The 13,543-nt window shown below is 49.9% G+C and overlaps 1 protein-coding gene across 2 annotated transcripts in view; it reads left to right on the top strand.

Moving 5' to 3' along the window:
• Window positions 1-13,543, top strand: part of LOC144165230 (putative ATP-dependent RNA helicase TDRD12) — a 146,491-nt gene that overhangs the window by 115,832 nt on the left and 17,116 nt on the right. For both annotated transcript variants that reach the window (XM_077695349.1, XM_077695348.1), the window contains exon 25: window positions 6,549-6,874. In XM_077695349.1, coding sequence (XP_077551475.1) covers window positions 6,549-6,874 — 326 coding nt within the window. The remainder of the gene's footprint in view (window positions 1-6,548; window positions 6,875-13,543) is intronic.

Below are 13,543 nucleotides of genomic sequence, written 5' to 3'. Positions count from 1 at the left end.
CACGACGACTAGCAATGAACCACTTGTACAGTGATAGCTGAACTGTGACGTTGGCTGCAAGGTAAGGCCCACGAAGTAATATAACCGACTTTAGGAAATAAATTTTTGGTTTGTGGTCAATTTTCCGGTCGTTTATGTTTCATTCTCGCGACAACGAAATTCCTGCAAAAGCGAATTTTCTTGCTTTCCCCGGCGGTTTCATTATTGCGGGGTTCGACTGTACATCACCCCGCTTTACTACGCATTGAGAAAAACTCAAAGCCTACTGTTGGGACATCAACAGGCAATATGGAATGAAACGGCTTGCCTCATAGGCGTCAACTACGTGGGCGCAACGGGGCGCGGGCCCCCACCGAGTTTCCCCGGTGGGGGCGTCACCCCCACCGGGGAAGTTCGTGTAGAACTCTCTCCGTCTGGCCAGCCGGGGCCATAATATTGATAGTTGGTGAAACCTGTAATGACCTCGCAGCTAGTGTAACTATACCGACCAGTACGCACCCGCTCTTTGCACGCTCTAAAGCGGTAACAACCCGTGACAACTGACATTTCGCCGGCGTTACAAGAGAAACATCGACGTCTCTCAGGCCCCTTCTACGCAGTCGCACAGAAAAACGAGTCTTTCAATACTCCCATACAAATTATCGGCCATTCTGCTGGCAAGACCGCAAAGGTGCGGCTCTCCGCCCGTTGTGCGCTTAATTAAATTCGCGACATCTTGGTTTTCCCAGAAAAACAATGAAAGCTTGAACGTCTTCCACAGAACCCTGGCTGGGTGCAGTAGCGGTCCCAGAGACTTTTTTTTTTTTTTTCACTTTTTTTTTGGGGGGGGGGGGTGCGAATTTCGATACCGAAAAACAGTAAAAAAAACACAGTAAAAACAGTAAAGAAGAAATAAGAGGGCACTCGTCGTTATTATTCGATGCTCCGCAGCATGCAGGTGTAGCGGTCCCCTTTTCCGAAATCAGTTAGGGGCGAAGAGGCTTTATTGCACCTCTGAGGATCTTTGACTTGTTCCCAAGCCTGCGCTCCGCGCATAAACGTCACGTCAAAGGTCGCACCGCCACTACAAATCAGTCGATGGCCTAAAACCGTTCGTCGTGACGCACGCGGAACGTCCCGAAATGCCGCATGCGTCCCGAAAGGCCGCATGCTGACAGGACCCTCCGATACCCAAATGGCAAAAGAACACGCACCCGTGATGCCTCGGAAGCTGCCGGCGCACTGTTCTAGGAATGCGTCCTGAGCCGTGCGCGCACGCACACACACGGTTCGTAGAAACGGTGAGGAAGCTGGAAAGGAGGCGGCCGGTGGGGAAGCGTGCGGCCTTCAATCCAGTGGGACACAGGGAAGCCGCAGTAACCCAACGCTCCAGCCTCCAAGGCATCGGCAAAGGCGGAAAATGGGGCCGGCCGGCTGTTCTGCGGATGCCCCAGCCGTCGGCAACTAGTAAAGGAAGCGACTTCTTCGAAACAAGTGCACGGGTTCGGCGGCCACGGTTGCAGCCTGGATAAAGAACCGCTCCCCTCCTTGCGCTACTTCTGCGGAGGAGGCGATAACCATGCCGGCGTGTGCGCGTATGCGGTGTAACCCGCTTGCCCACAAATCACTTGGCGACACAGTGGTTTTTAGCGCCCCTTAGGCGGTGCAATGACTCGTGCCCGTATTTCTGACGGTCGCAACACGTTTTCGACCTCGCATAAGTGCGAAGCTTAAAAAAACAAGAAATAAGAAGCTGAGGAGCTCTTTGGAGAGGGGGGCAACGGTTCTGAGAATTTATGTCCAGTTGTCGCTCCGTTTCCGGTCATCCCCGAATTACTCACTTCAAAACGAACCAGAGCGTGTTACAGTCTCAAAGAAAGCCGTCGACGCCGCGGCCGCCGCCTTGACATTTCGCGCGTTCGGGACGAGTCCACCCAGCGATTTATGACCCGGCCGCTGCGCTGCCGCTATTGTTCCCGCGCCGAAGCCTGAACACTCAACGCGCCCGGTTCGAAACCACATGGCCCCCGCCCCCCTTGCATGCTTCCCCGATTCCCAGTTGCCGCCGAAGCACTAGGCGGTGTCCGCCGCCCCTGGAGAAACACAACAAATGCACTCGAAGAAAGTACTTCCATTTGTGACGCGTCGCGTCCCTTGGCGCCTCTAGGCCGGCTAGTTGACACTCAGTCCGAGCCTTTACGAAAAAAAAAAAAAAAAAAAAAACCAGTGCAAGCAATCCGGCCAGTCAGCGGCCCGGTGTGTGTTAGTTGGCCTTCGTTACTGTTGTGACACGCATTTGGAGGCGTGGTTTCTGTGCCATAAAACTGAAGTGTTTGGTGTTTTGGGAGCAAGGAAAGTAAAAATTTGAAGTTGGAGATGAGGGCCGGTCGACCGAACAACGTAGCGGGCCGGACAGAAGCAGTCGCTACACGTGATTGGCAAGAGTATAGAACCATCCGTCTAACCGTTTTGTTTGGCGGGAAGCGTGCCGTGTGAAAGTGGTTGTGCTGGGCTGCGCGATCGAGTGGACTGGACACCCATGCAAAGAAACAAGGCAAAGGTATGTGTGGCATCAGTTCTATGTATTCAGCTGTTCGTTCAGACCATAGTCTAGAATTACTCGCTACCGGCAGTCGGTGGAGAATTGTTTGTCAAGTCGGGACACTTAACAAATTTATTTAGTGTAGTCGTTTGTGTTCTAAGCAGAGGCGTGTTTAAATTCATTCATTTTACCTTTACATTATCCATAGGTTTAACATACCCATTGAAAAGTGTCTCGGACAGTGCTATGACGGCGCGGCAAACATGAGAGGGCAGCACAGTGGGCTGCAAGCTCTCATACGAGAGGAGGAGCCTAGAGCTATATACGTGCACTGTCTCGCCCATGTTTTTAAACCTTGTTTTGAACGACGTGATGCAAACAGTTGACAGATGCCGTGACATTCTGAGTGTGATAACGCAGCTGATAAGTTTTGTCACAGGCTCCCCAAAGCGCCTTCATTGGTTCAAAACATTTCAGGAAGAGGAAGAAAGCGTCAGTTTGGTTAAGTTTTGCCCCACCAGGTGGACTCTTAAAGCATCTTCCCTACGTTCTGTTTTGAAAAACTACAGGCCGCTTATCTTATTTTTGCAAGAAGTAGCCTCGGAACGCAGTGAGAGCAGCGCAAAGGCTTCTGGGCTCGCGAAGGCGCTTTCAAAGTTTCAGACTTACTTCATGCTCAAGTTAATGAAACTAGTACTCTCACGCTTAGAAACGGTGAGCTCCGCTCTACAGAAACGGTCTTAAATGCTTGACGAAGCTAAAAGGATGATTAAGGCTGCTAGGGAGAGCATTAATGAACTCCGTCACAGCTTTCCCCGCTTTTGGGCTGAGAGCCTGGCCGAAGCTAGTGAACTCGAGATTGAAGAGCCATCGATCCCAGCTTCAAAAAAAACTCCACGCCGCTACGACGATGGAACTGGGGGTCATGTGTTCCACTCTACTGAAGACCTGTACCGCCAGTTGTACTACAACGTAGTGGACACGGTGCTTTCTTCCTTAGACGACCGTTATCCCGCCGATACGTGGCAGCACATCATCAATATTGAGCAGTTCCTCGCTGGAAAGGCCGACGCCACATACGTTTCCCAGTTTTACGGCTCAGATTTCCAAACTGAGCGCCTAAAGCTGCCCCGAGACATGCTGCTTGACATTGCAACGCAGCGCAATGAACCGCCGGTCAGAACACTTGAAGACGTTGTTCAGATGTTCAGGGGGGAGAAAGGAGAGCACCTGAGAGGGTTGCTTCCTGAAATAGCCATGCTAGTCAAAATTGCACTGACTGTGCCAGTCACGTCGTGCACATCAGAGCGATCATTCTCATGCCTCCGCCGAGTCAAAACATATTTGGGGTCGACGATGGGACAGACAAAGCTGAATCATGTTGCTCTTCTCCATGGGCACAAAGAGCTTAGCCGAAAGATAAACTTATATCTCATTGCTGACGGATTTATCGGCAGATCGGCTGTACGCAAAAATACATTTCTGTCTTTGAATGAGTAACCTGCGTACAGGACACCATTCCATGGAAGCATTTGTAAAATATCATGTATGTGTATGTCCTTTAGTTTTTTTGTGTGTTGATGTATACGTGTATAAAAACTCTGATTCGTGATTTTATTTGTTGTGCTTGCACTTATACATGTCTCCATATACTTTGTGCGTGTGGGGGGGGGGAGGGTATGTATGCTTAGGTGTGGTTTTTGTAGATATTTCATTTTTAATGCTTTTGTAGATATCCCATTTTTGTTTATTGCACTATAGCCCCTAATGTCTTGTTTACAAAAAAAATAAATGATGACACCATGTACCAGTTTTCTCAATTTTTTGTCCTACCGTTTCAGCGAACATGTAAAACTTTCTGAGCTCACGCGGGGCACCGATGCCTTCCACCCTCGTCACACTCTCACGACAGAATGGAAAATTGTACGCCTATGCAGTGTGTGCTACGCCAATTCAGCAGTAGCTGCGATCAGCAAAGCCCGCGGGAAATGGGGATGTAGACAGCTAGAAGGTTAAAAATAAAACAACTAAAATAAATAAATATATATATATATATATATATATATATATATATATATATATATATATATATATATTAGGGATGGGCGAATATAGATTTTGAGGTTCGAAGCGAATTCGAAGCGAATAGTGATTTGGTCGAATAATTTCGAATCGAATAGTTCGAATAGTACACATTGCAAATCACAAAGACAAATGAGCAACTTGTGACCTGACTAATGTACACAATTTTTTCTAATAATTAGAACTCGCGTAGGCACAGCATTGTGCAAAACTATTACCAGTTGAACATTTATTGCAAAATCTTACACACAGCTTTCCTTTGCTGTATTCACAAGTTTTCATGAAGAAATGCCTGTTGCGCCACATGCTCTAGGTGCAGCAGTTTCCGCCGGCTGCTCATTCATAGAGTTCCTAGCTCCCGCAGGGAGCTAAGAGTTGCGCGACCGACCGCCATCTTTGTTATCCGGATTGCTGCGGGAAAGCCGCCCGTCGCGGGTGAAGGAGCCTCGCCGCCACGCTTCCGACGGCGGCCGATGCGCGGTGGGGGCGCTTCGGTCGGCGGCGCCTCACGCTTCTGCTGCTGCTGTTCCTGGGCGGGGCGTGGTGCCGCCCACGTCGGCGGCTGCGGCGCAGCCGTAGTGGGAGCTTCTCTGCGCGGCATGGATAACCGGAGTGTCGCAATCACGGCGGCGCGTGGAAAAGGGTCGCGCGACTCTTAGCTCCCTGCGGGAGCTATATACAGGAACTCTACTCATTCACAAGTTAAAGCGCCGCCTAGGAGCTCCGCTAAAAAAAGAAGTATTGTAGCCACTAGTATCCTCGGCCGTAGCCAAGCAAAGCGCAAGTGGCTGGCTGCCATTTTGAATAGGCTCGCTTAGTGCAGGCGTACTGCCGCACTGAGCGAGCCTATTCAAAATGGCGGCATGCCTATTCAAAATGGCGGCCTGTACAAGTCTGCTGGCTTGGTGCCGCTATGTTCGGAGCGGTGTCGTTTCAGTGCCGCCTTTTTTTTTAACCTAAAGTGTGCTGGCGGCCGAGAGCTTCGTCGAACCTCTAGGCAAGGCAGCAACTCGGCAGTGCCGGCACTGATAATAGAAATGTCCGCGTTGGTGGGTCTTGAGCCAAGCCTGGGGTAACTCTCGGAAAGCTTGACCGAAAAGCTTGGCTTTTAGCTGCCTATTCGGGAGCATCGAATAATTCGAAAATATCGAATACCTGCATTCGGATCGAAGCGAATAACGAATAGAGAGCTATTCGATCGAATATTCGACAATACCGAATATTCGCCCATCCCTATATATATATATATATATATATATATATATATATATATATATATATATACATCTGTATTTGCCCCCCCCGGGAAGTTGAAAACTTTACGCCTATGGCTTGCCTAATGAAAAGCGCCTCATTGGCCAAGAAGGGCTACGTCTGAGGAGTGTGCAGAAATGGTGATTACAATGCACTGCGCTAGTGTTCGACTCAAACATGTCTCGCATCTTGTTTCATTGGTTCAGTGCACTTATTGCCCCTTTTGGAATGTGCTTCTAGGTGGTCCCTCTGGCATGTTTCTTGTAATGGAACAAATGAGCCTCAGTAACTTCCCTCGAGAGCCCTCTGCTTGGGGTTGGCACTAAACGTATCGTGATGCCAGCCTTCTTCGGTACACACCAGTGCCGAACCTCTGCTTCAGAAACCGGGCCATGAAAGCAGCCCTGGTTCATTGTGGCCGAGGGGAAAGTGTACTGTGCACGTGCACCCTGGGGACAAAAACTGGACTTTGCTAAACATTTGTTTTGTGATACAATTGATGTAACAGAGCTTGTGTTTAAAAGTAGGAAGCACTACATTGGGTAATGTTTACTTATGTTTCTGCCATTTTTTCCTTTTGTGACTCACGGCAGCAGCCAGAAGCACGTGAGTACTACTTCCAGCTTCTGCTAACAGATGGCAGGTTGTGCAGGGGGCCGACTGTGGACTGGGTCGCTCTGCCGTGACGCAGGAGGAGGAGGCGGCCAGTGAAGGGCAGACGGACTCTGAGGACGCCAAAGAGCTGGCTTGCCGCATGGAGATGGAGGAGCAGATGTCCCGCATGTTTGGCGAGTACAACCGATTCGTCCTCTCCAGCGTGTGTGGCCTGCCCAAGGAAGTGAGCGGAGCAGCGGAGCGGGTTGGGGCCACGCCGTCATCGCCGCCGCCGCGCAGCACTGAGGTTGACCCGGAGAAGGGCTGTGCCAGCGAGGGGTCATCGGAAGCCCACGAGAGCCAGCAGGTCGCACCAGGGGACCAAGTGCCAACACTGGATCCTGTGTCCGACACTGGAGGCAGGTACGCCTGCGTGCGGGATCGCGTTGCTCGTTCAGATCGGGGTTTCCCTTGGAGGTCCCACCTATGGCCTTCTTTCAGGGGGCTCTTGTTCATTGTGCAAGTTGTTTGCCTGTGGTAAGTGGGGAACATTGCGGGGAGATTGTGGAGGTCGTGGTGAATTATTGGGGGCACCAAGACCTGAAAACTTTGCGAGTGCACTATGGGTTTACTTCATTCCCGCTTTGAAAAGGTGAATTTCTGCGCTTACGGGGGTGCGATTTTTCATAGGTGGTAAGAAAATTACCTGTGACAATTGTTAGGCTGTGGCTGGCCAGTTCGTAAAAGTTTTTCAAGGAATTTCAGCCGGCACACGAACCCCATTCCTTTTTGCCGGAAGGAGCTGCCTTTGAGTTCAGGATTCAACGGAAGGAGCATTGGGGCACGGCCGCTCGATGGAAACTAGGTCCAGCCTGCCGAACACGCCTCTCCGCCGGTGACGGCGTTAGCTCCCCTTTCCGCCGCAGCGTCAGTCGTGGCGCTAATCATCGGTGAAAGAAGAGCGGCGGCTGCCGGCCGCGGTCACGGTTTCAATGCGGTGTAACTTGTTCATGACTGCACCGACGGCCGAAGTCAGCATCTTCATAATTTATAATAATATGTGGTGATACGTGAGACGGAAACTCACAATGTAGGTATCACGGACTAACTAGTATTTCCGAAGTAGGCACAGCGCTGCATTTCTTTTCCTTTAGCGCGCCGCATGCGACGTTTGCAGGTGGCGCATTGCTAACCTCGAGCGCAATAGGCCGTTTTGTTTCTGAAGACTTTCCAAAGGCTTTCAGGAGTAATATTTGGCGCGGCAAGCTAGTCTGAACAACCCGGTTGCATTTCTGTTTATTACATAACAGCTTATAACTTGCACGTATGTAAACATTGCATAAACGTTTCATGCTGTGTCGTACACGCCCATTTCTCAATGCACGTTTGACAAATGTGCCTGGATATTTTCACACCTTCCTTTAACTGTGTTTTCAAAGAAATCTAGAATAATATTAATACCTTTTAGGGTGCATTGGTTCATTTGCTTTGGAAATATTGTTCTACTGCGCGATAGGTTACAGAGTACGCAAAATTACGGAGTACACACGAATGAAGTGTACAGAGCGAACGCAACTATGAACTGATTTATTGCAACAAGAACACTATTTACATGGGAACCAAAACACGGAAATGAGTACAGGATGCAGTTGGAATGCTGTAAAACTGCGGCAGTCGTTCTTTAATTTACACTAGTTGCACAACGTAATATACAGTTGGAAGGTAAATTAAACTGTATTAATTTGGTGGGACATAAAAATGTAAATTTAATACAACATTTAAAGAGGGATTTATTGGGTTTGTCAGCAAATATGTAAGTCCTCTTTGCATATGGTTCACCGGCAATCAGCTTTACAAGCGGAAAACCTTCGGCGAAAAATGTTTTTGCGAAAGCTTCAGTAGATTCTCCAAAGAGCTATTAACGTTGCCAGCCCAGTTGGCAAGAAGCGGCCTCAATAGCTTTTTCAAGAACATTTCGCGCAGCTCATGACAGTGGTACGGGTCCCTCTTGCTGGCGCGCCGCATCAGCGGACAGTCTGCGAGGTGTGGGAAGACGGTGTGTGAAAGGAGCTTACAAATTTGTCCGCGGTGCCGAACTGCCTGTACAGCGCGATCCTCCTCGAACTTCTTCACTCGTTCGCGAAGTTCGTCGCAACGTTTTTGCAGTTTTTGTAGTTTTTCGTTTAGTCTGTTTGCTTTTATTTTAACCTTGTCCGGCGCTTCATCCATTTTCACAAAACCTCTTACCTAGTTGTTTAGTATTTTCTTTTCTTTTTTTGCTAAATATTTGCATGTTAAATCATAGAATGATGCAATTTTTTGGAAAAATAAACTGTTTGGGCTTACGTATGTCACGTGCAGTATCCCTTCCCCATGCGTAGCCAGCACACGGCCGAAGCAGAAGCTGGCCGAAACGTGAGCCAGCCGGAGCCAGCATAGCTGCTGTCAGTCGCCATTTGCCATTATCGAAAAACGTGTGGACCGTCCCACGTGTGCGGGACGTAAGCGAGAAGGATGCATCCGTACACAGTGAAAAAAAAAAGGTTGAGGTTGTAGAATGGCATCGACAAACCGGCAGAAACGTGCACGCGACTGCGCGGCATTTCGGTATCGACCGGAAGGAAGTGCGCAAATGGGACAAGAACTTTGAAACCCTGCTACAGCGCAGCTATGGAAAAGGAAAGGCACAACGCAAGCTAAGCAACGGTGCGCCTGTATTCAGTGAAGAACTAGACGACGCTCTTTTTTAATTTTTCGAGAGTGAGAGGAGCGCCGGTCGTGCCGTCAGCAACAGGCTGTTGGCTGAAGAGGCCAGAAAAATCGCGGACAACCTGAAGCTCGGGAACTTCGCAGCATCATCGCAATACATCGTGGTGGAAAGCGCGGTTTGGCGTCACAATGCGCCAAGCGACAAATGACAGTCAAAAGACCCCTGATGATCTCGCCGAAGCTGCAAGTGCTTTTCGATCAGCTGTCAACGCTCTGCGACTTCGCCACGACTTCACACCGGCCAACATTGCCAACATGGAGGCATGGGCAGCCGTTTCCGAAGAAACTGTTGCCCGGTCTTTTAAAGGGTGCGGTATTTCTAACGCCCTTGACGGGTCGGGTGACGGCGACCTACATGACCGGCTTTCAAGTGTTGGTGCTGTAGACCCAGAAGATCGCGGACCCCTCCAGGCCGAGTGCATGGAGATGATTTTACGGACTCGGATGAGTCATTTGAATTCCCTTGACTGGTCAAAAGACTGCAAGCAAACTGTACGACCAGTCTCTTAGTGTTGATCGGCAGTCGTTTGCTGAATTTGGGAGGGGTGAATAAAAACAGCACGCATGTAAATAAAGTTATTTCTTTTCTCAGCGAGTGTTTTGCGTCCATATTGAGTTCCGGTCCGCTACCGTAAAAACTTTCGCGGGATAGGTAATGAGGGAGGGGGGGGGGGGCGCTAGCTCGGGATAATACGCCGCCATTTTTAATTTCGGTCGATGACCGAGCAAGGGCCCCCCTCAAAAATTCCTCAAATTATCTGTTACCACAGGGGGGGCGCTTGCTCGGGATTTTACGGTAGCGTGCTCCTGGTTACGAAATGCCCAAAACTGCTGCGTGCCACGCTGCAAGTCGAATTCCTCGAAAACCCCAGACGTCAGCTACCACGAGTTCCCTGCCAAAGAGCGACTCCGAGGCGCCTGGCTGCACCATCTCCCGTCGAGGGATCAACAAGGGCAGCCAATGGAAGCCACACTCCATATTGGTCGTTTGCTCGCTGCACTTCAAGGAGGATGACTACACGGTGGGATTGAAGCGCAAGTTGTTGCTGCCAACAGCCGTGTCGGCCAGATTTCCGTCGTACTCAATGTACACGCAGCCGGGAAGCCCAAAAAGGAGGAGGGCGCTTGTTCGGCCGCTGCCCGAGGCGTGTGCGTCGATTAAAATGAAACAAATAAACGTTCAATTCTGGGCCTAACTGGTAATGAAGAAAGAGGTCAACCGCACTCACCGACAGAGGCAGACCCAATCCTGTACGCTCTCACGGACATGCAATCATGCGGCCAACGTAATTTTGCGACTCGGGAATGCCAGACTTGGTTCGATCTGACAGGCTTTTTCGATAACACCAAGAGAAATGCCCGCCGCCTTAAAAAAAGGCAGGGGGCGCTTGCTCGGGATTTGGCGCAAATTTCAAATCACTCGAGAATGGAGGGGGGGCGCTTGCTCGGGATTTTACGGTAGTACGCTATATTACACGCGCAGCGCGAGGAATTCTGCGGAACGAAAAGTTCACAGTGCTCACGCGAGCTTCAACATTTCCGCCGCTGCTGCTTTTCGCGCCCAAACCGGAGTGTGCGCCGATACGTGGCACCCCACCGCGAGTACAAGCGGCAACCGTAAACTTCGCGTCCATGCCATCGCCCGTCGCTGACACGTGATGCTGCAAGCCGCATTAATCCTTCCAACCGTGGTGCTTGCCCGCGTTAATTCCGACTCCACCCTGCTGAAGTTAACATGTACAGATTATTAAAAGGCTGAGCTAATTCTGTGCTGTTCGTAATGGAAAACAACAAGCAGCGTAAATGCTCTACAACATAGAATCACGCAGAAATACAAAAGTTTTCACTGCCAAGCAGTTTTTATTAAATCTACGAATATCCACCCAAGCAGCCTATCAGACTTCACACATCAGATTTCACACATACGGGAAACTCGACCGCACATGCGAAATGAAACCACGGTTGAAACGATATACCGTATTTACTCGCGTAATCCTCGCACTCGCGTAATCCTCGCACCCCTAATGTGAGCCACCAAAACTTTGATTTTTTGGTTCCTCGCATAATCCTCGCACCCCCAACTTTGCAGCGGCGAAAGTTTGTGCTCACGAAACCCGCATGGTGCACGCGCTCTCCAACGCGCGCCCTCCCCCGCCGCCTCTCCGTTCGGTGGAGAGCGCTGTGTATCCAAGGCCATCCAGGCGCCCTAACAACCTGCATGGCTACTTCCTAACAGGCGCCCTAACACGCTACTCACACTGTCCTTGAGCTGGTTTCGCGCATGTTTCGCGTGCGCGCAACTAGACGGTGTTCGCACAACCCGCTGTCGTGTCGTCGTGTCATCGTCGTGGTCCCGTCGTTGAGCGGCAGCAGTCAGTGAGTCACTCGCGTCAGTGGTAGATAGCTCGCTGCCATTTTGAGAACTTTTTGATCTCTTTGTTTTGTGCTTGGTGCCGCTTCGCCATGGGGAAGAACGCCAGTTACACTGCCGCTTTCAAATTGAAAGCGAAAGAGTACGCGATCGAACACGGCAACCATGCCGCAGGCAGGCACTTCGGCGTTACTGGAGTAGGTAGGGCATGCACGACGACGAGATAGGGCGCGCGCCAGAAAGCAAAGGCGGCAATTTCATGATCGCTGATCGACGGGAGACTGTTTTGTGTTGTAAATAATAAAATAAAAAGAAATATCTGCTGTTGGCAACACTGAGCTTACATATACAAAAAACGACCGCTACATTTAGCTGGATTGGCATAAGGCCAATTGGCAACACTGTGCACGGGATTTTTTTCCCCCCGCATAATTCTCGCACCCCTAATTTTGCATTTACTTTTCCGAAAAAAAAAGTGCGAGGAGTATGCGAGTAAATACGGTACGGAAAGAAGAAAGCAAATCAGAAACACATTACCGATAGTACACAGCTAGGTGTGCCTCTCACGCAAAGGAATCAGGTACGCAGCACATCTAAGCATTTTACGTCCCTGTTTAACGAGTAAATATCCGGTTTACTAATAAATGTGACCTTCTACAATTTCTTGGCATTTGGGGACATTTGGTTCGGAGTAAAATTACCGTGCCTGAATTCAAACATGAGACAGCCCTGGGGCTGCTGAGCCTGTGTTTGGCAAGGTTAAAACACGGCCGTTTTAAAATTGACCTTCAATTAGAACGGTGAATGGCAGCAGTAATGGAGTTTTATTTTCCAGCACAAACGGGCTGCAGTGTTTAAACCGAATTAGCATTGTAACATGTTGTGCAGTCATATTCCCGAACATCGCGAGAACTGGGTTGCAAGAGCGGCCGCATCGCACTCGTCTTTTTAAACCGTGAACAAGGATTACCGCCATCAAACCGATGAAATTCTTAGACATTGAAGACATATCTTTGCCGTAAATTGTGGTGTTATTATTTTACAGATACGCGTGTTATAACGCGAGTGAACGACGTTTAAAGGAGCGATGATCGCGGATATTCCGTAGGCGCCCTGAAGCGAGGGCCGCGGGAGCCGTCACCGATGTGTGGCACCCCCGCCGAAAGTAGCGGCGGCAACTGACAACTCCGCTGTCACGCGCCTGCCCATTGGCGGCACGTGAATGGGTAGGCCAGACCTAGTTTCCATCGAGCGGCCATGATTGGGGGCACTCCTCTTCAAGAGACCAGGGGTCGTTGGTGTTTTAAGGACGGTGTAGGCGTACGCCGCACGCAGGAGGCAGACCACCCAGAAGCTCCGCGTCAGCACAGGTTTATTCCAAGATTGGTTCTGGAAAACTCCTCGCGCTCCCCTTTCACGCGCCTTGCCGTGATGTAGCTGCGGATGCCGCGCGACCTTGGAGGTCGACCGTGCAGCATTGGGGCCAAAACATTTTTGAACTATCGGTGTCCAGGAATTTTCATTTCTGGGAATATTGAGCCGCACTTCTTCCAGTCTACCCAATTCTGGAACCAACGAGTGCGCATTACAGCCGTACTATCGATTTACACGCTTTCTGAAACCAAAACCACCTGAAGCGTGTGGAAGCTGGAACGTTGTTTTTCCAGCAACGTGTAGCTCTCATTCAAGGGTCACAGTTATGGCCGTTTCGTCTTATGGGAAAGGGCCTGGTCTTAAATTTGCCAGCACAACTTTGTCATTTTGTTCATTTGTTACTTGTAAAGCTGAAATGATGAAACACTGAATGCAATTGGCTGTTCTACACACGTGACAACACAGTGAAATCTGGGTGGCAGTGCTGCAGAAACCGTCAACTTGGCACCGTCATCACAGAGCTCAAGGAAGGAAGTATAAAGTCGGGGGTGCCAGTGTCAACGACAGCTCTGTGGATT

The sequence above is a fragment of the Haemaphysalis longicornis genome, unplaced genomic scaffold, assembly GCF_048455015.1.
Source record: "Haemaphysalis longicornis isolate Haplotype H1 unplaced genomic scaffold, Haemaphysalis longicornis Haplotype H1 scaffold_14, whole genome shotgun sequence".
Taxonomy (NCBI): Eukaryota; Metazoa; Arthropoda; class Arachnida; order Ixodida; family Ixodidae; genus Haemaphysalis; species Haemaphysalis longicornis.
This window is presented reverse-complemented; position numbering and strand designations above follow the sequence as displayed.